Source organism: Podarcis muralis, chromosome 5 (assembly GCF_964188315.1).
Source record: "Podarcis muralis chromosome 5, rPodMur119.hap1.1, whole genome shotgun sequence".
Lineage (NCBI taxonomy): Eukaryota > Metazoa > Chordata > Lepidosauria > Squamata > Lacertidae > Podarcis > Podarcis muralis.
The window spans coordinates 30908429-30924104 of record NC_135659.1 but is presented as its reverse complement, the minus strand read 5'-3'; the positions used below and the strand labels follow the sequence as shown (position 1 = coordinate 30924104).

At 40.7% G+C, this 15676-nt stretch overlaps 1 protein-coding gene across 4 annotated transcripts in view; it reads left to right on the top strand.

Annotated features, from left to right (window-relative positions):
* PKN2 (protein kinase N2) overlaps window positions 1–12970 on the top strand; it is a 46381-nt gene extending 33411 nt beyond the window's left edge. For 2 of the 4 annotated variants that reach the window (XM_028732865.2, XM_077928493.1), the window contains exons 13-22: window positions 797–954; window positions 1046–1121; window positions 1358–1449; window positions 2633–2809; window positions 4044–4106; window positions 4388–4464; window positions 8576–8718; window positions 8931–9038; window positions 10311–10391; window positions 10472–12970. In XM_028732865.2, the coding sequence (XP_028588698.2) occupies window positions 797–954; window positions 1046–1121; window positions 1358–1449; window positions 2633–2809; window positions 4044–4106; window positions 4388–4464; window positions 8576–8718; window positions 8931–9038; window positions 10311–10391; window positions 10472–10675 (1179 nt within the window). In that variant the 3' untranslated portion in view covers window positions 10676–12970. The remainder of the gene's footprint in view (window positions 1–796; window positions 955–1045; window positions 1122–1357; window positions 1450–2632; window positions 2810–4043; window positions 4107–4387; window positions 4465–8575; window positions 8719–8930; window positions 9039–10310; window positions 10392–10471) is intronic. The other 2 variants (XM_077928492.1, XM_028732866.2) reach the window with 2 other exon arrangements.
* The last annotated feature ends 2706 nt before the right edge of the window (window positions 12971–15676 follow it).

Sequence of the window (15676 nt, the reverse complement as noted above, 5' to 3'; positions counted from 1 at the left end):
GTGTTTCTTCCCTCCCTCTAAAGATGGCATTCTAAACAGGGTTCCCCTAAGTCCCTGGCACATTGCTTGGGATTGTTCAATTACAGAAAGAAGTAGTCTTGTCTCTTAATAAAGAATCTTACAGTCCTTTTCAAGCACTTGAAGATCAATGTTGTGAGACTTTTGTGGGTGAGCGGAGAGTTTGCTTGGACCCTGGGTGAAAACCCGGAGGTTGAGTATCGAAAGGAAAATGAATGGATATTGATTTGTATATCTTAGCAACTTGGTGTTATTGTAACATTTTATATGTAACTCTGTGTTTTTGTAATATTTTGTTTAAGTTGTTTCTTCAGTTTTTTTGTATACCGCTTAGACATACTTGTAACATACTAAGCGGTATATAAATTAAACAATCAAAATCAAAATGTGTTCTTAAACCAGGTTTAGAAATACCCAAATGCCAGGTTGCCTTTGGCTAGGAAGAATTGATTGCAGGTGTCCCAGTAATACATGGAAGAGGGTTTGTTTATTTTTCTTCAACTTCATTTATGTGGGAAACATGAATATGTGTAGGGTAGCTTGTATGACAGCATTCTTAAACCAGTTCTTAGACCGGGTTCCTCTGTGCTGTCTTTGCAGGTCCTATCACAAACAGTGCAAGAGGTTTAGCAAATAGATATAGTTTCTCGAGGGCTCTTTTAGAAGGCATTTGAATCAACCTTGAGATTCTGAATTCCACAATTCTAAATTTAAGACCTACTGCTGTAACATTACTCTTCTCCAATTTCTAGCAACTTTTGTTTTTTTAAATCTTCAGATTTTTTTTCTTCTACACATTTCACAGGATGCAGAAACATTTGATTTTGAGAATGACAGAAATAATTTTGTCCCCAAACTTCAGCCGGAAATTATTTGCGAGACTCAAAATTCAAATTCTGATATAGAATATAATATACGAGAGCCCGAAGATAGAAGGTAAGTCCTCTTTTATGTTAACTTGATGTATAACTCTACCCAACACTGAGTAGAAATTGTCACTTACTTTTTTAAAATTGCTGTATTTCAGAATACAACAGAGATTTCAATTCAGTTTGCAAGACTTCCGGTGTTGTGCTGTACTGGGTAGAGGACACTTTGGAAAGGTATGTATGACAGCTAAAATTACAATATTGTCTCTTTCCACATCTGGTTTTCCCCCTTCCTTCCTCTTAGCCCACTTCCCTTTGCAGCTGCCTGTTGCATTTCACTATGTGCTCAGTAATATGCTTGTTGATTTATCACAGCTTTGAAGCTTTTTAAACGTATACACAACAGTTGCGAGTTTGGAACATAAAATATAATTGAAAGCATGCAAATTGAGTATTATTTTGTGTTTCAGGTCCTGTTGGCTGAATATAAGAATACAAACGAAATGTTTGCCATTAAAGCCTTAAAGAAAGGAGACATTGTTGCTCGTGATGAAGTAGACAGGTCAGTGTGAAGGACAGGTGTCGTTAAATCTGAATGTGCCCTAAACCCACGGACCAAGACTACTACTTTGAGTGGGGCCAAGGGCTTGTATTTTTAACATTTTTTAACATAATTTATTTCAGGTCTGCAGAAACTAATTTCATTTCATAAAAAAAAAGAAAATACTCGTTAAGAGTTTTTATAACAGGGCATGTTATGATCCTGCCATATAACCCAAAAGCAGTTTTCCATGTTTCGTGTCTTAGAAGATGGTGCCACTGTTCAGAACTCAAACTCAAAGCCCCGTTGATGTATAAGACTAGTTGTGCAGCTCTTTAGATCTTGATCATGGGCTGCTGTAATTGCCAGATTTTGAAACCTGACCCTTACACACACACACACACACACACACACACACACACACACACTTGGAAGCATCTCCGATAGAACATAATTACAAGTAAATGTAGGGTGATAGTGAGCGCTTGGGTCAATAAGAAATAGTGTCCAGCCTGCCCTTGGGTTTTATGCCTGTCAACCTTCTCTATCTTTCTCTCTACACGAGGGCATGCACATATTGTGTAGTTGTTCATCATTCATTGTTAAGCTGTTGTGCTTTTTTTAAAAAAAAAATTTTTTTATCACATTAGTATCATACCCCTTGCAAGAACTCAGCACTGTTGTCATTTACCACATATTACCAAAAAAGTCCTGATGGCCTTGTGTGCTCTTGCTACCTGTGGGTCACTGTCATTACAGTGGGCCCTCTGGTTACAAATTTAATTTGTATTCGGGGGTCAGTGCGCATCCCGAAAAATCTGTAACCAGAGGCGCCACTTCTGCGCACACATGCGGTGCTATAGAGCACTTCTGTGCATGCGCGAGTGGCGAAACCCAGAAGAATACACTTCCGGGTTTGTCGCTTTTGCAACCTGAAGATTACGTATCCAGAGTGGTACGTAACCCGAGGGTCCACTGTATTAATTGCAGTAAGTTCAGTATTTCTGCTGGAAGCCTGCGGTTACAGTGGCCTCATTGCAGTTAGGCTTTCGCCTTGCGGGTTAGAGCATGGTGCTGATAATGACAAGGACTTGGGTTTGATCCCCGTTTGGGTGCGTATTCCTTCATGGCAGGGGGGTTAGACTAGATGACCCATGGGACCCCTTCCAACTCTTCCAACCTCATAAAACATTTCTGCTTTCAGCCTCATGTGTGAAAAGCGAATTTTTGAAACTGTGAACAGCGTAAGGCATCCCTTTCTGGTGAACCTCTTTGCTTGTTTCCAAACCAACGATCACGTGTGCTTCATAATGGAGTACGCAGCTGGAGGAGACCTCATGATGCATATACACACGGATGTCTTTTCCGAACCAAGAGCAGTGTAAGTAACAAAAGGGATATTTTCAGGCTGTGGCGTAAGTAAGTTGGGTTTGGTGCTTGCCATGTGAGAGAATACTCTGCAGGACCAATAAGACATAGTAACACTGTTCCTCTGCTAAATGGTTGGGAGCCACCTCATGTTTCAGAACTTGGTTTAAAGGAAACCCTAGTTAGTCTTAACTGTGGTTAATCTCATGCACCCTAACTGCAAGGGAGAGGAAATTTTGCTGCTGAGAAGATGTGCCTGCATATAGCCACACCAGCTTATAAATGTTGTATCATACGTCCCTTAGATACATGGCATGTAGCTCCTGTACCCAGTTGACTTATGCTAGTGAAATCTGTGTAGAGCTAATGGAAGCCGGCAGAGCTTAGGTTGGGCTTGTACGGCATCCTGATGGATTTAGGCAATTCCTGTCTGACTGCAGGGGGCATAATTGGCTACAACAGGACTTTCAATTGACAGGCAGTATCCTAACACGCGGAGTCATGGGTGGCGCTGTGAGTTAAACCACAGAGCCTAGGGCTTGCTGATCAGAAGGTCGGCAGTTCGAATCCCTGTGACGGGGTGAGCGCCCGTAGCAAACCTGTGTGCTGCTCTGGTTCACCAGAAGTGACTTAGTCATGCTGGCCACATGACCCGGAAGTTGTACACCAGCTCCCTCGGCCAATAAAGCAAGATGAGCACTGCAACCCTAGAGTCATCCACGACTGGACCTAATGGTCAGGGGCCCCTTTACCTTTATCCTAACACGCACACCTGCTTCATCAAGGGAGCTGTTCTAGTTGTATCAGCAGATGCTGCTTTCGCTTGCTGATACCTGCCAGGTAGAGGTTCATGACACAGATGCCGGTATCATGCTTTTTGAGGAGTACAGGCAGAAAGCTTTATAGTGGGTCAGACTGTCCTGTTTAACCCAGTATGGTCCACTGGGTCCCAGGCCTTTCCCACTGCCTGCTGTCTACCTGTTCCTTGTGAACTGGAGAACCACAGACTGTGCCTGTGACCTGCTGCATGCAAACATGTCCTCTGCTACTGAGGTGTGGTGCTCTTTTTAATTAAAAACTTAGAATCCCATATTCAAAGTAAAGTAGCCTGAAAAGACTCCTCTGGTGGTACTGAACGTTGCTCTGAAGGTTTTCTGGTCGCCTGTTTTTCAAAAGTTATCCTTTGTAGGAGTATAAAAAAATGCAACATGTCAGTTCTCGCCTCTTTTATATTTCTTTGCAAACAGGTTTTATGCTGCATGTGTGGTTCTCGGACTGCAATATTTACATGAGCACAAGATAGTTTATCGGTAAGTTTGCATAAGATTTAGATTTTTTGTTTCATTTCACATTCTTACACGTTTGCCTTATATACCATGCTTGCTCGGATACATTAACAATGTTACCTCCTTTTTCACGTGGCAAAGAGGAGGACACTTGCATTGGGTGTTTGCACAAACCTGCATGCCACTTCCAAACACCTTAAATTCAAAAAGGATAACAATTTTGAGTATTTGCAGCTAATACTTTCTCCGTATAGTTTGTCTCCATTCATGGTCAGAATGAGTTGTTTTTTATTTCTTTTCTGCAGAGATTTAAAGCTAGACAACTTGTTGCTGGATACAGAAGGTTTTGTGAAAATAGCGGACTTTGGCCTCTGCAAAGAGGGTAAGCTTTTTCAACAGTATTTCTCAGTGGCTTATAATAGCAGTCGGGAATTTGCAACCCACTTTTATCAATTACTGCCTCAGATTAAAAGTGGTAGCCCCTCTACTTCCCCTTTCCACCTCTCCCCTCCCTTCCCCCACCCTGTCTCATTCTGAGTGCTGCACAGATTGTGGATTAGAGACATCTCTGCTCTCTTCCATATGGTGTTGGGGGAGGCATTGTTAATGAACATGTGAATTTTTTCCTCTTTTAATCAATTAAACAAATCACAGATTTAGAGTAGCTCTTTGCCATGGCCTCTGGGCAGTCCCCGAAAAAAGAGTTCTGTGCTGAGCAACATTTGGAACCTTCTGGTAAAAACTCCAAAATGTGGGTTTTCGCCAGTAAGGGTGCAGTCCTACGCACACTAACCTCAGAGTAAGTCCCATTAAACACAGTGGAACTTATATGTCAGTAGGCATGTATAGGATTGCATGGTTAAAAAGCCTATTGTAATTTCAAAAGAATTTATGGCAAAAGAAATGAAAGATGACATGTCTTTCAAAACACAGTTTTAAAAACTAACACTTTTTTGTGGCATCAGTTTTCATTGGCTGAAGTTACTCTCATAAACAACTTTCCAGCTAGATCAATAAAACGTTCCGTCCAAAGCATTTAGAACAGCTATACTCAGTGGTTTGCTTTATGTTTTTATTGTATATTCCTTTTTCTTTATTTTTGGTGGGTTTATTTTTTGAATATCACCTGCCCTTCACCCAAAGGCCCCAGCAAATCATCATAGGACCCTCAGAACGATCCAGAAAGTCTTATTGAGAAAAATACAACATTTTTGTCACAAAGCATAGGGTGGGCAAGGAGGGAAATCTGCTGTATACCAATTACATTATTTCCAACTGTTCTGTAAACTAAGACTACAGCACACTTACATGGGAGTAAGCTCTACTGAACTCCATGGGGCCCAACTTAGGGTCAGGCTGCAAAATACATGGAGAATTTGCTTCACAGAGGCTGACCTGCTGGCTGCAATGCAATCTTTGCATTTTTAATGACAAGACACATGATCTTAAGAAGAGCTGTTAGCATTTCGAAATGCTTGCACTTGTTTGCTAAAGTTAGAAACTGCTGGTTTGTCCTAGGAACGCCATCAGAGAAAGTGGGGAAAACAGTATATAGCTCTGCTTTGTTGGATTCTGTTTTCTGCACTTTCTTATTTATATCTGTTTATTTTTTGGTATTTGGTTGGGCTTCGTTCAAAAAATGAATTGGAATTATTTCTGTGTGATAAAAAGCAGGAAGGAAATATAATTTAGGCTGTGTGCCCACCCCCTTCCACTTTGTTGTTAGTCTGGATCCCTGCTTGCTCTGAGTAACAAAGATAATATAGTATGTCCCATCACCAAAGAAGAGTTATTTGCTCAACTTCCTTTGGGCTGTATCTAATGTTGTCCCTCCATGAACTGCTACTTCTATTGAGGAGCAGAGCTGTGCTTATGAAAGGACTCCTTCCATGAGTGCACATGAAGGACTGAGTTAATGGAAGTTCCATTCTGAAATATACTCAGAGAAAAGCTGTTGGTTTCATGTAGTTTATTTCATTGTTCACAGATAAAACAGTCAGTCATCGTGTGTGCCCAGCCTGCAGGCCCCTCCCAGACCCAGGCTAGATATCCTGTGGTCACACCTGATAGGCTAGTTCAAACTTCCCTTCTGGAGCCGGATTGCATGGCTCCAGCAGCCAATCACACGCTACGTTCTAAAACCCACCCTGCCTATTATTCTAGGATCCAAACTCCAGCCATAACAAATTCGCAAGTGAAAATATTGACTACAACCCTACATCTCCACAGTTTCGAATTCACCACCCAAACCAGCTTAAGATCTGCCTGGACCTTTCATTTTATCAATTCATTCGAGTCAGGAAGAAACAATTGCCAGAGCAGCGAGGAGGAGTTGCCATAGTGTCCTGCTTTTATAGATTGGTAGGAGGAAAATAATGGCTTCTCAGGTGGTTTCATCTGCATAAGCAACATTTGGTTCTCAATTATAAGTGGTATTCCACTATAGAAAGGAACTGTAAAAGAATAGTTCCAGTTATATCCCAAGTTGACAGCATGAAGAATCTGTTTGTCCACGCTGCCAACATGTAAATGATTTTCCTTATGCTGGTTTTCCCATGGCTGCAAACCATGTAAAGAGTTCAGGGTTATTTTATCATCCCATTCCTGCCGGTATATAAAGAATTTTGCTTAAGCTGCCTTTTAAGTGAGATAACCCACGGGTTGCCCCACCCCTGTAGTCATCCAATCCTGAGCCAGGGGAAACTGAGTTTGTTTCTGGAAGTCCTTGAGATTTGCAGTCTCCAAGATTTGCAAAGGACCAAACAGACCTTTAGAGCTGCAAGCCCACAAATTACTCAGTAGCATATAACCAAGCAGCCAGGTACCAGATTCAAAGCCATGCTTACATCAGGAAGCCACACAAGGAATAAGTGCTATCTATACTTTATTAGGGAGTTTATAAGCAGAGAATAAGAACCCTTTACCACTAAAACGCAGTTAAGAAAGGCTAACCGTGTGAAGACACTTCAGGGAATTTGAACACAGAACAAAATAACCATTCGAGTCATTGACCCCACGAGCAAGTTGCGTCTAGGAACACATTATTGTTGCCATACATGACCCTCAAATGCCATTAGACCCAGGTCAAAGACTAGTTTTTATACAGGTAGGGTCTCATTGAGCCAATCAGCAGTTTCTGAGCTCTGGGCGCAGTAAGATTTCAGATTAAAGCTGCAGTGGAAGGAAAGGAGGGCCTTTTTCTGCCTCCCCACTTCCAGCTACTCTCTGAAGACTGGAGAAGAGACCCTCTAAGAATATTAGGGAGGTGGGCAAGGGAAGGATTAGACCGTGTGAAAAATGAACATAAGATTTTAGCTGCAGTTCATTCATTTTCAGCTTTGTATATTTTTATATAAAAAAGCTGGCCTAGGCATTCTGTTGTTGTGCCCATAAGGTGCCATTTAGCTCCTAGCTTTCATATCTGAGTTTCTAACACTGCACAGGTGGCAAGATGGAGCAATTAAATGGGACTTTTGTCGTAGGAAAACTGCATCAAGAATCCTTATTTATTTAAAGGCAAATGCAGGTTCCTCACACTTGATAGTGCGTATGTTTCAAGTGCTAGTACTAGTGTACAAAATGTAATGTGTGCTGCTGCTCAGAGAGAGAGAGAGAGAGAGAGAGAGAGAGAGAGTTTTACAACTAATTATAGAGCCAAGGTTTGTTTCTTACCACTTGGAAATTCAAATTTGTCCTACCTACAGACAACATAGTTTCACCAATGAAAAATGCAAGGGGGAAAATTATGCATGCCCTTTGTTAATAAGGAAGTATTTTGACAGTACACAATCAAGAAGTTCTTGAATACCTGCTTGCTCTTGCCCTTTTGTAAAATTTGGCACAGAATTTACATCACACCCTTCTTAAATGAGTTGTTGCCACTGGCAAAAATTCTGTCTAGCGTATGTAAATGACATTAAGCTGTTGCCTTTATTTTTTAAGGGTTGTTGAATACGTACTTTGGCTTCACTGTGCTTAAGAAGGAAATCTTTAAAAGAAAAGTCATATTTCATAGTTTGCTTATTTTAGAGGCAAAACGAGATGCCTAGCATTTTATAGCATTGGATAAGAAAATAAACATTTTCTGTAAATGCTTTAGAGTGCAAACTTATAGAAGCCTACTTGGAAGTAGGCCTTCTGTTCTATAGGACTTAATCTCAAGTAAGTGAGCCTAGGATTCCAGTCTTAATGAATCTGTATCTTCTCTGTCATTCTGCAAGACCATTGTTCTTGTTGTTTTTTAAACCACTACAATGTTACCAGTTGTAAATAATTGGCTGAACATTTGGAGTTCAAAACCATCAACTCTATTTTGCAATAAAAAGTATCCTTATTTAGCTTTCAGAATTTGGATGGAGTTGGCAGAACAGGCAAAAATATGCAATGTTGTTCATGTCATACACAGTTCTTGTTGTGTAAGAATCCCACGAGTTTAAAACTGGAAAGGTGAAAGGCTCATAGAACAAAAAACTAAACATGTGTAATTGTTTCAGGAATGGGTTTTGGTGACAGGACAAGTACATTCTGTGGCACTCCAGAATTTCTTGCTCCAGAAGTGTTGACAGAAACTTCCTATACAAGAGCTGTAGACTGGTGGGGTCTTGGTGTGCTCATCTATGAAATGCTGGTTGGTGAGGTAAGCTTCACAAAATGTAAAACTGTTTCCTTTATTCATCTGCGAAGAGCAAATAAATTTGAAAAGAGCTGTTGGGTGTAGGTTTCTGTTGAATCCCTCACTCTTTTCACTTCTCATTTGGTTAGATTTGAGCATATTTATGAAGAGAATATATCGATGAAAATTCAGTTTCTGGAAATTATTCTTATCGCTATTTCTCCCCCACCCTCCAGTCTCCCTTCCCAGGAGATGATGAAGAAGAGGTTTTTGACAGTATTGTAAATGATGAAGTAAGATATCCTCGGTTCCTCTCTACAGAAGCCATCTCAATAATGAGAAGGGTAAGGTGGTACTTTTTGCGTGCTTGTTTCATTCCTTCTTAATTTGTTTAGCCACGTGTGTAAGGGAAAGCAAAGTGTTTTAAGGTCCACGTTTTTATTTGCTACATACGTTTCTCAAGTTCACTTTACGTCCAAGGCAAGTGTGGCTTGCTGATACTAGTAATCTCCTAGCCTCCCCAGAAGTATGGCCCATGCCTGTTGGGTAGAAATACTGTGGGTATGACCTTTACTTCCATGGGCGACTAACTGTGGTCCTTCCAAGTTTCTCTGCTTGCAGCTTCCATCCACCTGTCCGCCAGCAGGGCTAGTGGTCAGGGATGATGGGTTTTGTAGTCCAGCAACATCTATCTTGAAGGGTCACCAGTGAGCCACCCCCGATTTACTCACTGGTAGGATCAGTACTACTTGTGAGTCAGGAGAACTTTGGTGTTTTTTTACTGGAGCACCTGAGAAAGCAACCACAGCTGTATAAAAAGTTAACACACCGGCTTATGATATCCCTGGAGATAAGCAAAGCAGCAGCGAGGATTCTTTCCATTTTGTAGCAGCAGAGAGTGGTAGTTGGGACTCAGTAGAGACCCTACATTCTAGATCTTGGAAGCCCTAGAACTTGAGCTCTTTTCTCTCCTTTGACAAAACAACAATTGGAGACTCTTTCTGTGTATTGGGTCTTCTCTCTGTGGGAAAGGGGATTGATTGCATGGGATATGATGTCATTAGTCTGCTGCTGTGAGTGGTTGGATTACTAGCCATCTCTTGTAAGGGAAACTGAAAATAGTGCGTGGTTTCATGCCTTGTCTTTTTAAAGACAGCAAGTTGGGGTTTTTCTTGGGTTTGCCATTGTGCTTTTTTTTGTTTTATTCAGATTATTTTTGTTATTTAATTTGTTTTTCTGTAAACTGCCTTGGGACTCTTTTATGCTGTTAATAACAGGCGGAAACCAATTATGTCATTCTGTCATGACACCGATGTCAGTAGTTTTGCTTGAAATACAACTTGGTCAGAACCACTGTTTGGGCCTCAGCAAACCAACGAGAATTTTAAATTTATGAAGTAATAAAAGCAAAGGCAATCATTTCGCTTTCTTTTCTAAAGTTCCCAGTGCTACTTGCTGTACTAACTGGGGAACCTGATGTGCTTTTTTAAAAAAAATCACTATCCTTCATATTTATATCATGCTTTTTTCAAAGAACTCACATGGCTCAGGAAATTGTTAACAGGAACGCTTTGCTCCAGCAGGCTACTGACAAAAAGTTCTTGATATCGTTTCAGCTTCTGAGGAGAAACCCAGAGCGGCGTCTCGGCGCTGGTGAGAAAGATGCTGAAGATGTCAAGAGGCATCACTTTTTCCGGGTGAGTGCAAAGTGAAACGCCTGGGTGCAATCTGGGAGCAGCCAGAAGCAGGGACTTAACTCGGTGTTTTCGTTTTGCAGTTGATCGATTGGAACGCGTTGCTTGCCAAGAAAATGAAGCCTCCTTTTGTCCCCATCATACGAGGAAGAGAAGACGTCAGCAATTTTGATGACGAATTTACCTCAGAAGCACCTATTCTCACTCCACCCCGGGAGCCTAGGATACTTTCAGAAGACCAGCAGGAAATGTTCAGAGACTTTGACTACATTGCTGATTGGTGTTAATTCTTTTGAGACACTGTGAAATCCTAGCAGACTGGCTCATCAGAACAGCGTTCGCCCCACTCCTTCCCTCCTTTTGAGAATACCAGCTGTTGGATTGTTCTCTGTGCTGCCTGTAGCTTCTGACTTTTTTGAATCACATGAAGATTTTGGAAAAAGGACCGTTTTTATTACACGTGAGGTGTGACCTCGTTTTTGTATATCTTTTTTTTTTAAAGAAAAAAAAAATATTGAGCACTGGAAAGCGATTCTGTGCAGCTCTTTAAGCTTGACCTGGCAGGTATAGGCTGTGTTCCACTCTCACATGGGCACACTTGTACTGTATCTTTACTGTTCTGCAGCAGAAAACATTGCAAAAAAGACCTGCCTTAAGCAGGATTAGCAACCAGATACTGAGCTAGACTGATAACCATCTACTCAGCGATTAGAGGGAAGAAGGAAGGCAAAATGTCTGTCCTTAAAAAAAAGATACAGTAATCTCCAAAAAAACATAGACCTGATGACTGTTAATCACACTGTTGTCTTGATTTTTTTAGGGGGGGGAATGAGGATTAAGAACTGATGCCTTGTTTTGTAAACTTTCTATGGTATTTATTGGGGGAAATGTTTAAAAGCCTTACCTATAGGAGAACAGTATAAGTGCTTCCATTCTTAAAAAGAGAAGATCGGTCCTAAGAAGTTTACCAAAGCATTTGCCAAACAATTTTTGCCTTTCAACTTCTATAACCAGCAGATATGAAGAATGTAATGAGTAAGAATGTCTCTCCAGTCTTAAATCAGGAACATTTCTAATGTGTGCATTCCCCCAGATGCAATCACTGTTTTGTACTCTTGGAAGTCACGTCTTTTCCACACTAACTCCATTGATACGTTATTTTAGCTAATCTGTGTGTCCAGCTATCTCGTTCATCTTACATTTGCTGATTTGGTGTTGCCATATCATCTTTAAAGAATGAGGATCTTCAGTGTATACATGCCGTGTTCATGTATATTTGGAAGTTATAGTATATTTTTGTTTCAAGCATATAAATTAACTTTACCACTTCCTTTAGCATTATCCAGTGGCTAGGTGAATGTATTGCTAAATTCAGATTTAATGGGGGGGGGGGGAACATGCTTGTATACATTTCAAGGCCACTGAATTCCAGACTCTTCATTGGCAATTATTGAGAATAAGGGTTAAAGCAATATGTTTTGAGAGAATGTATAAATATTTTTGATAAAACTTGTATATTTTAAGCCTCTTAACACTATGCTGTACCTTGAAAAGTTAAAATGTCTTTGACCAGATACTGTGTGTGCTCCTTTCAGACTTACGTAGTTTTCTAAAAGGTTGAGTCTGTCTGTGGAAAACAACGCTCTGCTTTCCCTAGCTTATTAAAATTGGTTTGTCATCAGGCTCATACTCAGCATGCCCAAGATCAAAAATGTGTTGTGTGATGTTTAAATCCACACAGACTTATTGCTCTGGAATCTGGTTTCATGAAAGATAAATGGCAACCACATAACCCATGTGAAGACAGTGCTGCCCCCAGGTGTTGCCTTCATTGCCTAAACTTTGAAGCGTATGTAACGGGTTCATTAGAATAATGTACATGTAAGTGTGTCCACAAAGAACAATGGTAAAAGACTAAACAAAAAATCAAATCATGAAATGTCTAACCTGTAATTCTTTTAAAAAAAAAAAAAAACAAATAGCAAATTAGCATCTTGGGAAAAAATGCTATTTCCCTTCCATTTCAAATAGCTGTATCACAATTAAATACAAAACACTACACACCTGAGGTACAGTCGGCTATTCATTTATACTCCAAAATTAGAGCTACAGACAGCTGAGCCCAAAAGGGTGATTCAAATTTAAAGTCCTACAGAAATAACCCTTTTCTCTTTTTTTGTAAGTACATCTTGTACAGAAATGTTTTGTAATCTAAGTAAATCACTTTAAAAAATTTTAGAGGCAGGGTATGTTCACACAGTTAAGCTGAAAGAAAGCACTAATTTTATCTAGTTTTTTAAAATATTTAGGCAAATTAAGATTTTAAACTCTAGATTGTAAATATATTTTGCTATACTTGTATGTGGCTGCTGAAGCACTTTGTAAAGAAATTAGGTTATTTTAGAATGGTACACTATGCATTAAAATGAAATGTGCCTTTAACAATGTCATACTACAAACTGTCTTGCAGTTAACTATCAAATTAAAGTTTAAATAGTGAAATTTGTATATGAAAACATGATTTACTGATTTGAATCCTATAATCTTGCTTTTTGGTCTTTAGATAAAAATTGTTTTTAGAACTTGGTTTGAATTACCCTTTTCTTTCAGGGGTGCGTAAAAAGTCTCATTTTCTGTTCCTCTTGTCAGTAACCTTGTGGTACCATAGCGTCAAAGCAACCCACACAACTGCATATATAATCATGTAAAGGTTGTACAGTGGTACCTCGGGTTAAGATCTTAATTCGTTCTGGAGGTCCGTTCTTAACCTGAAGCACCAGCTGATGGGGCCTCCCGCTGCCGCTGCTACACGATTTCTGTTCTCATCCTGAAGCAAAGTTCTTAACCCGAGGTACTATTTCTGGCCTGTAACCTGAGGTGTATGTAACCCGAGGTTACCACTGTACTGGTAGTTAGAGGGTGTTTTTTTTGCTTTAAATGTTGACCTGGTTTCTTACACACACACACACACACACACACACACACTTTTAAGTGAGAAATGGGGGGGAAGGCAATAGGCTATCTGAATTATAGTTCCTTAAAAGGATTTCATTCAAGCATTGGAGCTCAAATTCAGTTGTTCAATCCAGTTTTACTTGCCTACGAAGGTTAATGCAGAAGCTGAAGTAATCTAAGCGTCCAAAAGTTCTAACAGAAGCCCACTCTTGATAGTGTGGTACGACAGACCCACACTGCCCAGTTTGTCTGCATGGTTCTTTAAAAAACCATGGCATGTATTCATGGACTGCTGCAAGGCAACCCCTTTAAATACGTTGCAGCTATTATGCACCAATGTGCCCCAATCCCAAAATCTCCCTTATCCCTCAACGTAAAAAGCAAGGGGCTCTACAGAAGTTTTTATGGACCTCAACTGATCAGTCATGTCCAAGACAGAGAGACTGCTATTCATGGTGATAGGAAGAGGAGTAACAACTTTTTCTGTATCTGTAAGAATCGACAGTCAGTTCAAAGTACAGCACCTTAGAGCCTACAAGCAGGCATAGGCAAACTCGGCCCTCCAGATGTTTTGGGACTACAACTCCCATCATCCCTAGCTAACAGGACCAGTGGTCAGGGATGATGGGAGTTGTAGTTCCAAAACAGCTGGAGGGCCGAGTTTGCCTATGCCTGCTACAAGGCAAATACTATTCTAGTACTCAAGCAGGATGTAACTGATACAGTGGTACCCCGGGTTAAGTACCTAATTTGTTCCGGAGGTCTGTTCTTAACCTGAAACTGTTCTTAACCTGAAGCACCACTTTAGCTAATGGGACCTCCCACTGCTGCCGCACTGCCAGAGCACGATTTCTGTTCTCATCCTGAAGCAAAGTTCTTAACCCGAGGTAATATTTCTGGGTTAGCAAAGTCTGTAACCTGAAGCGTATGTAACTCGAGGTACCACTGTATTGTAGAAGGGCTTCCTGGAAGATTTCACCTATGAAAAACCCATGCTAGGCAAGAGGACTTAGGAATATCTTTCTGACAGATGTTGTGATGGAGCAGATTATATTAACATTTCTCACAGAGCAGATGGTTGTTGTGGATTGAATTTCCCTGCCCATTTCACAGCAGAGGCAGGGAAAGCTATGTGATGTCCCTAAGATGACAGTCAAGACTCCAGCCTTACCGCACTCAACATCAGAACCTGGTTCTAAGAATCCTGTTAAGGCTGCACACCAAGATTAAGATTTGAGATGTTTGTTTTGTTTTTTTCAATGTACAGAGGCACGGCTTGATGTTGAGCTGACCCAAGATCTACATAAACTTGTACTTATCATTGGCTCCTCCCCTCATACTATTATGGCTTAAGAATGCTGCTGGAGCAGCGAGGGAACAAAAATAGCCCTGACCTAGCAGCCTGCAAAATCAGACTGATGGTTTCAAGGGACAAAAAGGCCCTATTTTTAATTTGCTTCAGTCTATGTTTAGGTCTGGAAAGGGCAGAACTGCTAAAAGTTCTGTTCCTCATCGCCTTGAGTGGTCGGTTCTGTACTTCACACAAACATTTACTCATAACCAGGTTAACTTGAAACTTTTAAGTAGACTTCACTGCTTACCTATTTACAAGCAGGGCTGGGGAACCCGTGGGCCTCCAGGTATTGTACTACAATTTCCATAATCCCTGACTCTTGGCTGGAGCTGAGCCACAGCTGTGAGAATTTCCCCCACGTCACCCTGTAATTCATACAACTTAATCCTGCCACTTACACAGGGCTTATGTTCTGGGGAATCCACCACACCTAAAGCCAAAATAGTGTATAGTCAAAACCCATTGGGTTCAAGGGCAGGTGGGAGTGCCAAAATAATGTTTCCCAGAACCCCACCCACTTTATGCCCCTTTAAATTTTTGCCCATAAATCTGAATGCACGTAAGTCAAATGCCCACAAACTGTGGGCTTACTATATGCAGTGCCAAGGCACACCCCTATTTAACATATTTTACCATGTTTCTCAGCTGATTACATTGTGCCCTACCTTGGTAATACTAATTGAAAAAAGGCTTGAATTAAGTCATTCCTTGGTTATGTTTTACATGCATTACAAGATCGATACCATTGCATCTACAGATGTCAAGATAGGAATAGTAGCCTCGTGTGGCCAGACTGCCCTTTCTATATTCTGTAATAGTGCATTAGTAAGCCTGGAAATTTAGGCCACAGCAAAGGAAACAAGGAGGGTGAATCAATTTGGATTCAGCTGGCTGTTCCCTAGTTTCCAGACTGGCAAGGGTCACTTTTGAAGTGGCTTGTTGGTAGGGTTACTGGGCTAGTCCTGTTTTAAGTACTAGA